Source organism: Pipra filicauda, unplaced genomic scaffold (assembly GCF_003945595.2).
Source record: "Pipra filicauda isolate LSUMZ 115617 unplaced genomic scaffold, ASM394559v2 scaffold92_size2517590_pilon, whole genome shotgun sequence".
Taxonomy (NCBI): Eukaryota; Metazoa; Chordata; class Aves; order Passeriformes; family Pipridae; genus Pipra; species Pipra filicauda.
The window spans coordinates 2,054,266-2,067,057 of record NW_024105120.1 but is presented as its reverse complement, the minus strand read 5'-3'; the positions used below and the strand labels follow the sequence as shown (position 1 = coordinate 2,067,057).

At 36.9% G+C, this 12,792-nt stretch overlaps 1 protein-coding gene across 7 annotated transcripts in view; it reads right to left on the bottom strand.

Moving 5' to 3' along the window:
- The window catches only part of INPP4B (inositol polyphosphate-4-phosphatase type II B), a 371,943-nt gene that overhangs the window by 43,699 nt on the left and 315,452 nt on the right, over positions 1-12,792 (bottom strand). For all 7 annotated transcript variants that reach the window (XM_039391277.1, XM_027729659.2, XM_039391278.1 and 4 more), the window contains 5 exons: positions 11,128-11,300; positions 10,277-10,400; positions 9,111-9,228; positions 4,400-4,540; positions 1,203-1,300 (listed from right to left, as the gene is read on the bottom strand). In XM_039391277.1, the coding sequence (XP_039247211.1) occupies positions 1,203-1,300; positions 4,400-4,540; positions 9,111-9,228; positions 10,277-10,400; positions 11,128-11,300 (654 nt within the window). The remainder of the gene's footprint in view (positions 1-1,202; positions 1,301-4,399; positions 4,541-9,110; positions 9,229-10,276; positions 10,401-11,127; positions 11,301-12,792) is intronic.

Sequence of the window (12,792 nt, the reverse complement as noted above, 5' to 3'; positions counted from 1 at the left end):
TATGTGGCTCACTAATAATCCTGCAGGAAGACAGTACAAGTTTAAATTCTGTTAATGAAAAGCAGGCAATACAATCTGCATGCAAATTTTTGCTTTTATATAATCAAATCCATTTATGAGGTAGCAGGGCTACCTTAGACCTAACCCCAGATGAGGTTAGTTTTTTGAGGATATTTTCTTGGCAGGATTCCCCTAAATTAATTACCTAACTTCTTGTTTGAGTTTCTCTGTAGAAATCCTAGAAATACTAGACCTGTGGGTGGACGGATGGCACGCTGCCCACCATTTAGGAAGAGAGCTTTCACTTCAAATTAACAAGTTAAAATCATCCTGATCTAAAAGATAAACATGTATTCATACACAGTGACACAAAACAAAGCTTTGCACAGGATTTTAACCAGCAGTATTCACCATGAGGAGTTACACACATCTCCTGCAGGATCACAGATCTTCAGATTCAAAAGATTCACAACCCACCCATGCAAAAAAAAACCCCAAACCCAAAAAACAGAAGAAGCAGAGACCTAAATCCAAGGTATTTCAAAATCAGGCTGTAAAATCTGCAACATTTGGGACTATGCCTATGGTTTAGGCATTAAGACTACTTTATCAGGATTAGATTGATGCAAATCATCTCATTGGTCTTTGCTTTCAACAACGAGAGTAACAGCACAATAATATTCATGTTTATGATACCAAATTTCTATAAAATTAGAATGCAGGGCCTATTTTAATGAAACCATGTTATTCATATCATTATGATGTGGCTCATTGCTTGTATTTGCATCTGCACATTTCTCAGTGGTCCACCATACCTCAATACATTTTCAGAATAAGAATAGAGGGAATGACTGAAATGGATTAAAATTCCCACTATTTCTGTACAAATACAGAAAATATTGTCCTCTACCTGAAATATTAAGAAATTTATTATTTTAATAACTTAAAAGAGCTGTTTATTTGATCATTACTCTGTTTCACTCCCCTTGTAGTTTCTACTGTGGCATTAGGCCTGCAATCACTACTGACTTCAGCAGGGCTGTGTACAGGTACAGAATGTTTAACTTTATGGAACAAGTTATGGGTCTGAGGCCTAAATCTAAAAGCTGCACAGTAAAGCCGTGCTAATATTACTGTCTTAGAATCTTTCACCTATCAAAGCTTTCCAAAGCCATTTGGATATTGTGTTATTTTGTACTCACAATCAGGAGGCATTTTTTCCGTAAATAACTTGTAATATTCTTTGAGGAGTTCTAAGTTTTCCTGGTTAATGTTTTCCTGCAAGGTGGTATCTCCAAACCTATGAAAATGCACAATAAATTATGAGAAAAAAAACCCACAACAAAACCACAAACCAAACCAAAGATAAATTACCCTTCAGAGTTATTTCTTTGCATAAAGAAATAACTGATTTTTTTTAATTATTTGTTTTTTCCAGTGTTGAATGTACTAGATTTTGTGAGACATACAGTTGTTAAGCTCTTGTGTACTTTGGAACTAATATTTGGGAACGATGTCATTACTCATGGATAATTCTTCCAAAAATTTATGAAAGGAGTAATCCATTTACAAACATGCTATAGTGCACATATTCTTTTTGCCTTCAAAAATCCTGAATAAATGAAGAGGCACTTTGAGGGAATTTCAAATGGCACCACAGGCAGAGAACACCAACTCCTACATCTCTTACTGCTGCTGTTGCTTAGATATATTAATTTCTACCAGAGCTGGACCATATTGAAGTGATACAAGATGGAAGAGATCTAAGTGTCAGATGGAAAACCTTCTGAAGAACTAATTCATGCTCTGATCTGAGAATGCAATAAACAGTCAAACTGATTAGTCCTCTGGGCCCTTTCTGCCCCCCATTGCTCCTAGGCTGTTCATTATCTTGGTTTCTTGTATCTGAAACTAATGAGAGAACCATTTCTCCTCCAAGCAGTAATTTCACCATTAAACTCCACAGTGTTATGACCCACAGCACAGCTGATTTAAGCTTGCAGCAGCACAGACCTCAGCAGTCACTCCAGAATGCTGCAGCTGCCTCAGGAGCATGTTCTGGGGTTACCTGCAGCAGTCAGGTTTGCTGGGAAAGCATCACCCAAATCCTCATTATCCTGCACCTCAAAAAAACCCCAGGATGCCATTAAGCTCATCCATGAACCAACTACAGCTGTGTAAACAAATATCTTTCTCTCTAAGAACAAGATTTCTACAGCAATCAAATTTCACATAGGCTAAAGAACCAAAAAATAAATCTCATGGTATCTCTGCTACAGGAGACATGAATGTAAAGACAGGAATGTCCCTTAGGCAGTTAAGGCCAAGTTTTTGCAACCTATCTTTAGAATAGCCTTGAAATGGGGGAAAGGAAATGGAGTACAGGAAGAGAGGCATGGACAGGTAAGTGAGAAATTCAGAGAGAGAAAAGGGAACACAAATTAGAAGACACCAAATATACTGCTACATCATGCACAAGGGAAGCAAATATTTAAATGGGCCAAAGAGGGAGAGAAAAAAGATCTGTGTGGCTTCTCAGCAGCCATTGCTGCAGTGCCACATGAGAATGTTTCTCTTAAATCAGGTATATTCTCAAGTGTACTTTACTGAAAAAAGGGGGATGTTTTCAACTAATAAAGTAAAATTTGCTAGAAAATTACCACAGAAATGTATTTCTATTTTCTTGTTCTTTATCCCACAAAAAACTGTATTTTTTACGAAAAAACATATGAGGTGTTTCCAATCTCAAAGACAAATGTGCAACATTAGGAGTTAAGTAATATTTTTAATTAAGTCAAAAGCAGATGGTAAATGCATGCAGGAAAGCTGTTTCTGCATTGAATAATCCAACTTGATTTGCCTGATAGATATTAATACACATCAATATTTATAGATCTGCTGATAGTGTTTTTTTCATTCATGGCTTTCTTTGTCCACGATGTAAAATCACCACGGTGAACATTCTTCCTGCCACTTCACCTGCAAGCCTTTGCACACCAACTCCTGTACAAGTCTCCAGATAACCAGGCTGTTTCTAAATCTTGTCCAATCTTTCTTCAGGACATTTGCTACACACAATCCTTCCTGCCTATCCCACCCATGTAAGCTCTCATGAACTTGCTTCTTCAATACTGCATAATCCTTTTTCTCTGCTTTTGGAAAAACTGCTGTGTCCTAGTCACAATTGTCATGACTGATTTGGTTGCTTTCATACATTATCACTCTGGGCATGTCTCTCCTCTCAGCACTTTTTTTTTAATGGCATCCAGAATAAGCTATTTTCATTTTCAAGAGTCTTCTAAGTTCTCTAACCAACTACTCAACTCTTTCAGCAGTAAAATGCCAGTTTTTACTGTCTTTTGATTCACTTTGTCCCCATTTCAATTTTCTACCTAAATTTTCTCACACATCACTCAGTTTCAAGAAGTCTCCCATAAACATAAACATCCACAAAGCTATCTCCTGGCATTCCTTAGAAGTCTCCCTTAGAAAAATTATTTTCCTTGGCTGCCTACAAAGAACAGAAGGTGGAACTTCTGTTGTGCTTAACTTCTTGTCTATTGTTCAGGTCAAGGGCTTTTCACTATCTCCCTCTATTTCCTGATATGCTTTTGCTTCTGAGCTTGTAGTGAATGCAACCTGAAGATATGTATTATGTCTTTTGGATGTTCTGTTAATAAAACCAGTTTAAAAAAAAAAAGCTTAAAAAAAAAGTAGCTTGTCTCTGTTGACATCTACCTTGTAGTTTTAGCATTGCACAAACATGGTAATTTAACGTGACCGACTGATATTCTTCTCTTAGAAGAGAAAATTAATAGGTTGGTGAAACTTTGGCTTTTATCATACTAATTAATTAGTTTCCAGCAATCCTTTCAGAGGAGTAATAGCAACATATCAGCCCTCGTGTTTCTACAAACATACTACTAATGCATTCCCTATTACTAACTACCACCTCTCAACCCTGGAAAAAAGCCCTAAAGAGTTGAGAAAAATTATCTCTATCTAGCTTATAACTTGTTCAGCATTTTCAACCCCACCTATAAGGTATAAGAATTCTGAATTTTCAAACTCTTTTTTGAGAATTTCAGAGTACTGTATACAAAAAAAAATCTATATCTGTAAAATAGAATTCAATTTTCTATCTGTATCCATAAGAAACTTGGCATTGACTCTGTGAAATGAAGCCCTTCCTACAGTCATATCTTCACTTGGACTCTCATTGTTCTGCACTGCTTCATAACTTGTGTTTATTTCCTTTAATACCTATTAAAATACACACTGAGTAAATGTGAGAAGGTCCAAGAGCAAATAACAAAAAAAGATTTATTTCTAATCCTGAGAGATATCCTGTACTAGTATGGAGTACTTGGACAGAAAATGAAACATGACTTTTTCTTACCTCTCTGCAAGTGTTTGCTGTTCATTGATTCCAACATTAAAGAGTACTGGATACATGCGAAGAAGCTTTCCTTCTTTAATCTCTTGTGGCAGCAACTCAAACATCTTTGCTGGAAGCTGGACCTCTATAATGTAATGTTCACTAGGAAAAATAAAAAGAAGAATAAGGATGGGAATATTGATTGGTTTGCTTAAAATAATCTTCCTAAATGATGGAGAACACGTAGACTTAGAAATCAGTTCCTCCCTTTTTCCTTTAACTGAACTATAAAATGGGATAATTCAGCTTGCTTGTTTTAGAGCATAACCAAGCTATTTAAAAAAAGGCAGGTATATATAACTATATACTCTTGATACTGACTTTACTGAAGTGAAAACAGGACTAATAACGAAAGCAGCAAAAAAAGTCCTCCGCTACCAAAATATCAATGAGAACACCTCAACCCTTAAAATGCATTTTTCTGAGAGTTACAAAAACAACTTTCTTCCAAAGTATCCTGTATCCACTGTAAAAGTAATATTCACAAAAACCCAAAGCAAAATTCCTATTTTCTTCAGGGGCTGGATTTTCTCCCTGGGGATTGAAAGCATCACCAATAACAAAATTGACTCTGTGAAGATAATAATTGAAGGCTCATTACCCAAACATGAATCCTATTTTAGGAGAAGGGATATGATATATAGCACTTCTGGTTTTATGTTTGTGCTTGGTCTGACTTTATGAAAAATGTGCTACTCTGGTTGCCAGACCAAATTCTGATCACGGGGAAGCCTCAAGTTGAATTTCTCCTGTCTTTGAGGACTGATGCCTGACTCCACAACAGAAACAAGGGTATACTGTTAAACTTAGTTTTTATTAGCTTTCTTTTCATTGTTAGAGCAATCAGACTAATCAACAAAGAACAGGCTAGAAACAAATCCATCTGTCTCCAAGATTTGTCATTTTAATCACAGGGCTGACTGATAACAAAGACTGAAATTTTCTCTCCCGCAGAGCACATTTGGCATACCACACCACCAAGGAGTGTCACAGCAAAAGAAGGGAAGAAAGATCCATATCCTACCTAGAGAAACCAGGCCAAGGAAGTCACACAACTTTTGTATGCAAATTTAAAATGGATAGCTACTTGCACCTATAAAAATAATCTATCACGAAATCCCTACAACTCTTATTTTAATCAATTATGTGCTTGCTAAAGAATTAAAATACTATCTGGATTACCCACATGGAGAATCTGGGGGAGAAAAGGCAGAAAACCTTGAAGAAAAAGGTCAGTTTCTGCAGTAGCTTTGACACCCTTGGCAGGCTTGAGGGATGAGTGGCACTAACTCAAGTGTTTGGATAAACAGGTTCCACTTAGAAGAGTTAATGGTCATGTTTAAACTCTATCCTGCTCATACATCTGAGAACAACATAAAATGGATCTAGTGCAGACCTGGGACTTCAGTGTTACTGCATTCAACTAGGGCAACAGCATACCTTTCTGTACAGGCTACAATCTTTGAGCACATCCCACGTGTTCCCCACTGAGAGGGAGTATCAGTTCTGAATGGAGGATACATGTCTCAGGGAGGGGGAAGGAAAAACAAAACACTTCTACTGCCCAGATAAGTCTTTTTTGTTTGTGTTTTGTTTAATTAATTCACCCACGTGAAAGAAGCAGGGAAAAGGACAGTAGGTAATACGGTTCCAATGATGTCTGTGTTCATTCTCAGCCTGTATGTGAGCACTCCTGGCTGCTGTCAAGTGCTACTAGAACATTTTTCTGTGATGAAATGCTTTGATGAGGCTGAGAAGAAATGTTGGTTTAGTGTAAATTCAAAGTGCATACACTACTGAACCAAAATGCCACCAAATCACTGCATTGCTACATTGCACTACCCACAAAATCATTACAGATCTCGGTGTGTGAAAGAACACTGAGAAATGCTGACCTTTAGGCATGACAAATTAGCATCAGTACAATTTGAGAGTTTCCCTTTGTCCTTTTCTTTTTTTCCCCAAAATTCTTTTTCAAGTCTCAGAGATAATCCTTGGTAACTTTAAAAAAAATCAGTTACCAACTGCATAATGAAAACAACCCATTTCTGATCATGTAAGGAAAAGGCTATCAAGCTGTGACAGAGCTGTCTAGAAACTCCAGGAATGCTACTGAAGTCAGGTAGAGAAAATAAAAAAGAATTCAAAGTATTGAAATCTGGAGGACTCGTTTGACATTAGTTTATCAAAGATCTTACAGGTCTATGATTCTAATTAAACAAGAAACATTTATACAGCAGTAAATTTTATTGTCTTGTGCTTTCTTTCTTTTACAGTTAGATTCAGTGCAGAGCTATCAGGTGATTTTGGCATGAGATGAATAAGGTGGCTACAACATTTTCCAACGAGAAGTAAAACTCAGTACATAATTTGGAACATTTCATGATTTTTCTGGAAAAGAGAGTGGAGAAATTAAGCATGTTTTAAGAGAGTAAATAATAAATCATCATCTCTTTCAGAACAAATTGTATAAATTTAGGCCTTAAATATTTAAATGTATATGATTTACCTAAACAGGACTGCTTAAGAATATCCCTCTCTAATTTTAACTTATTCTCTAATATTTGTTATTATCACATATGGAGATAGACAAACACTTGCAGACCTGTCAGAAGGTTTCTAAAAATCATGTTGCTGAGAGCCCCATCCAACCTGGCCTTGAGCATTTCCAGGGATGGGGCATCAACAACTTCTCCAGGCAACCTGTGCCAGTGCCTCATCACTCTCACAGTAAAGAATTTCTTCCTAACATCTAATCTAAACCCACCCTCTTTCAGCTTAAATCTATTGTCCCTTGTCCTATCACTACACTGGATATTAGGAAAAGGTTCTTCAGTCAGAGAGGGTTGGATACTCCCTAGGGAAGTAGTCACAGCACCAAGTCTGACAAGGTTCAAGAAGTGTTTGGACAACGCTCTCAAAGACATGGGTGTGATTCCTGGGGATGTCCTGTGCAGGGCCAGGAGTTGGACTCGATGATCCTTCCAACTCAGAATATTCTGTGATTATGTGATTCTGTACAGAATTTTCAAAAAGTGCATGTTTTTGCCTATAATAAAAGAATGTGAGTTCCTGAACAGAATTTGACCCAGATGGCTGGGGTCAGCCACCCACACCAGCAGGTGAGCACACTGCTAGTCAGTGCCATGCACTCTGGATTGATTTTTTTTTTTGTGCACACAGAGTCTCAGGCTTAAGCACTTCCCTAGAAAAAACAATTTTAACTGAATACCCTGAGTCTTCAAGATAAGAATTTGTAGCTTGATTTTCTTTCTTAGTCTCCTTTTATTGAGTCACACCGTATAACAACCAAAATGATCTAAAAATTGTGGGGTTCTTAAACATTAATTAGAAAATATCTAGGTTTTTCACTGTCTTCTCTTTTTACAGTTGACTTCCAATTCTGTCTGATGGGAGCAGTCTCATCACAGCTCTAAGAGCGATGGGGCTCCTCCACGTAAGCCTTAAAGATTTTATTTTTTTTCTGATACCAATTCCAGTGAATATCTGCCAGTAAGTACAGTACAGCAATCACAGGTTGTAACTCTTCTTCCCAAAGACTGACTACTCCACCAATCCAGAATGCCTGAGGCATCTTAAAGCTCAGGTGTCTTTCAAACCCAGGACCTCCTGGTGTGACAATTCAGTGCTCTGCCGTAATGGCAGCAAGCCAGAAAATGTAGTGGCTGGATTTTTCAAGATTTTTGACTGCTGTGATTTACAAAGGATGTCTTCTGTTTTATCTGCACACCATAATTATTCTTAATTATTCCCAATGTGTCGCCTATCATACTCCAGCCTTCCTGCTATTTATTTCAATCCTTTCTCGGAAGGCCCATAGGATGAGAGTGATTCATCCAGAATAATTAAGTAAATCAGTGGTGAAAGCCCCCTTCAGAAGAAACATATATTTTCTAAAAGTTGCTGCTTTTAGCTGAATTTAATTTACAGTCATCTTAAGAATAATGATACTATTAAGGAAGTGATTTCTGCAAAAGTAAAAACATTTGGAGCTTCAGACTAGAATAATAATGAAGATGAAAAATCCATCCCAATCTCGTTAACCCTCCAATAGCCACAATTAATGAAGTATTTCAGTTTATATCTTGATATTCAGCAGTGCTTATGTGAGATTCATAAAGTATTAGTGGCTTTGTGCAAGGATTTCTAAGGTTGTGTATGTCCTGTGTGATTACAGCAGCTAAGATAGGCTTCATTTTACAAAAGTGACCACTAAGTTTTGGCATCCGAGTTTTCTGGTTTCCATCTTAAAACAATCAAGGCCTAACTCTTTGAATTGCAATTTCATTTGTCACACTGAAATACAAGTTCTGGACACTTCAAAATCAAAGTTTCTCAGTTAGAGGCAACTTTTGTAAATAATGACCTTGTCACTTGTCTTTGATTCGGTATCTACGTATGAAAAATGCACCAGCAACTCTGCACAACCCAGACACTGTTTTGATTAATTTGTATTAGTAACTGGTACTTTTAAGCTTTTCATCAGCTTTAAAAATCCCTTCTACCTCATTACCTCTCCATTCACCTTCTGAAAAGTAGAACTACCACACTTTCATATAATAGAATTCAGCAACAAGAAAACTATAACCTGGGTTTCATGAGATTAAAACTGGAGCTTTGTTCCCTGGGCTCCAGGAAACAAAGTTCTTACCGCCTGCCAGTTATAATAGGCAAAAAATCTTCTGATTTGGCTTCAATGACTTTAAACATTACTTTCTGCAAATCTGAAATGCCCACAGCCATGTCTTCCAGCATCCCTGCTTCTTCACCTACATGGAAAGATTAAAGAGGTTATTAGCAGAGTTGACAGATCAGCCACTGTATAGGTTATAGTAAAGCAATATGAGGATTATATTTTCCAGTCTGTGCATCTAAAAATCACAGCCCTAAATCCACATTAAAGTACCCTACATATAAACAGCCTGATTTTTAGAACTGCTGACAATTCTGTGGCCTAAATGAGGAGTATTAAGCACCTCTGAAAATCAGCCTGTTCTATATGTGCATAGAATAACATCAGAAAAGCCATTTTTGGCCATTCTGAAAGTGTTTTTAAAAACTGTCCTGCTAATGGAGGACAAAGATTTTAAGAATAACAACAACGAACATCATGGGAAAGGGATCATGACAGCAATCTCCAAGTGAGAAACCAAAATTGCCTGTGCATTGAAGAGCTGCACAAATGCTAAATCCATCTACTTTGGTCAACATCTCTGTTTTGGGGAACCATTCCTATATATCTAATTCAAAGTATTTTTAAATATAAGGCAGTTTCTCCCTCCAAATGTCCTTTTTAGTACCTATCAAATAATGGCACCTGTAACAAACTAGGAATCAAACAGTTTTCAAGCTATCTTCACTGGCGTGGTCAGGGCAGAGGCTCACAGAGGCAGTAACTGTTTAAATCTGCTGCCTGGATTAGCTTTATAAACCTGGTCCTTTGGGTCAGGTCAAATGCCTATACAAACGAAGAGAGTTTTTATTAATCCAAGAAGTTCCACTAGCTGCACTGAGGAAGGAGTATTAATTCTGTATTAATGACAGTGTAGTTCAGCATTCTGCATGGAACAATTAGCAGCTAGTGTTCTCAGAGGAACTGAGAATAAAACAGATGAGTAATTTTTGATGCAGAATTGACAAGACAGTATCAATGACTTCAGCTCTGCTATTATATGGAAGTCTACTGTCTCCAAAGGATAATATTTGTTGATTAAACAAGTCAATTTACTGGAAACAGAACAGAGTTTAAAATAAGAACTTCCTGAGTAAACTTCTGGTCTGGATGCATAAGGAACTTTGTCCAAGACCAATACTTACTGTATGTACTAAGGAGTCCTTCATATTGCACAAGCAATCCAACAGTATGAAGCTGTTGTAAAAATCCTTGATCATGTAAACCTGTGTGCAATTTGATTATAAACCCACAGACCAATCCAGCGAGCTATAAAGACAATTAAAAAATGTGAAATTAAGAGATGTACTGTTACACGATAGTTAAAATGACACTTGCTATCATTATACACAACAGACGTAATATTTAGGTATTTGAGAAAACAGCATAGATATTTCTGTTTAGTGACTATATACATGATTTCATAATAATATTTTATGATGCATTTTTTTGTGTGTATAAAGCAGTGAAATATTCCCTTAATTTATATTAGTTAAGCTTCATTTGTTTTGTGGGGTTGTGTATTATTTACACTGACATAAGTGAGACCGGAATCTCTGTTGCCAGGCTATAAATACACTCTGTGAATTATGATGGATAATCCAGAGGTCCCTTCCAACTCTAACAATTCTGTGATTCTGAATAGCAGCAAGGAATACTCAAGGCTAGACTTGAGAAGTATATAATCTAGGAAGTGTAGAAACAGCTTTATAGATCCCTCTTTGCGCAAAAGGGAGACAAAGCAACTTTTTTCAGTTCATCGCAGAGCTGCTTCTGTGATTCAGTGATACAACTACTATGGAATTCCATTTACTATTCGTTTCCCTATCACATTCTAAAATATTTAGGTGAACGGCATGGAAAATAGATGAAAGAGTTGTGTCAAATTGGAAAAAGAAATAATAAAAAAAAAAAAACCAACAAAAAAAGGAAACCACGGACATCGGAATGCTTAATTACAACAACAACAGGAAATAAGTGACACAAGACAACCTACTGCTTGACTAAAGACGATGTCTCTCCTTAGGGTCAGCATCAAACACTGTGGCAAACCACAGGCAAGCTCCTGGAGCAGAACAAAGGCCATCGATTGCTTCGCCCTGGTCACCACCTCTCCCATGCAGTCCTTCAGAGTAATCACCAGCGGATAAAGTTGTTCGTACCAGTCACCTGCAACAAGGCACATCACCCGTTCCAAAATGGAAAACTCGCAGTGAAAAATCCTTTTCCGCATGGAAAGAGGGCTGCAGTGGCTTTGTAGATCATCCTACACTTTAAAACGACCCTGCAGCTCTATCCTAACCTTTATGGTGCAATAAATGCCACCGGAGAACAGGCTTAGAGGTAGGATTAAATCCCTGGCCTGAATCCAACTACATCCTGAAACAATAAACTTTTCTAACAGTCCTAACATCTCTGTGAAACTTGTATTTCAGTGCCATAAACAGATCATACAGGGGGATGCGAAAATTCATTTAGCACAAGATGAACAGAGTGGAGATGAAGATCTCCCGTTCTTTCCAGGACTGACAACTGGCTACATAAGAAATGAATAACATCAAACACAATAAGTGGGGAGAGGAATCTATATTTAAGAAAAAGTGGGTGCTGGAAGGCAAAAAAGAATAACTAATAGGTAAATGGAAGGATATAACCTGCTTAATGAACAGGCTGGAAAAATAATAACCTTCGGGTCACATTCCTTTTTCTTTTCAGCTTCTCTATATTGTTCTCTTTAAATATTTAGAGATATTGAACTAATTTTTTAGATACTTTGAGCAGAGAGATTTAAAACCATTTTGAAACATATTTTGCTCTTAAAATACATGCTAGGAATATAATAAAAAACAAACTAGTGAAATGTTTGAAAAATGGGACTCCTTAATACATTACAAATGAAACAAAGTGATAACTAGGAATGAAGGAAAATCAGAACAGCTTACACAAATTTGCCCAATTATCCAAGGTGTTCCCAAATTTTACAGAATTTCATAAAATCAGACCTGCATTGTAGTTACATATGGCTTTGCCTACTCCCTAAGCTGAGTAAATAATAAAACCAACCAACCAACCAAATCGCCCTCCTTCAGAATCTTACATCTCAGTTTAATTGATATAGTTTAAAACAAAAAAGAAAGCAACACTCCAGAAGAATCTATATAAAAATTGTGAATGTAATTGACTTTATACAGTCCATCACTGGCTCATATTTTCTGTAGATTAGTGTAATTAAGAATCAATGATAATTAAAATCTGTTCCATTTAAACTGTAATTAGGTATAAGATAGCAGCCTGTTGTTTCAGGTAACATTCTGAGTCAGACCAATGAAAGACTCATTAGGTCTGAGGTTCTTTAGGCAGGAAGACATAGCTGCCTGTTGCAATGTCAATTTGGCTAATCTCCAGAAAAATATGTAAATTAATAAAACTGTAGCCAAGAAGACCGGAGAGAACTTTGAAAACCAGAAGAAATAGCAAATATAAGGTGCAGGAAAGAGGAACAAGGGTAGAGCAGTCACAGAGAACAACCTGAGTTCCTTTGCAAATTATATCTCTGTGGTCAGACAACATGTGTTTTAACACAGTCATACATATTTAAGCATGAGTAATACAGACTGAAGAACCATTCCCTGGAAAACAGCAGCTATCAAGTGAGAGCCAT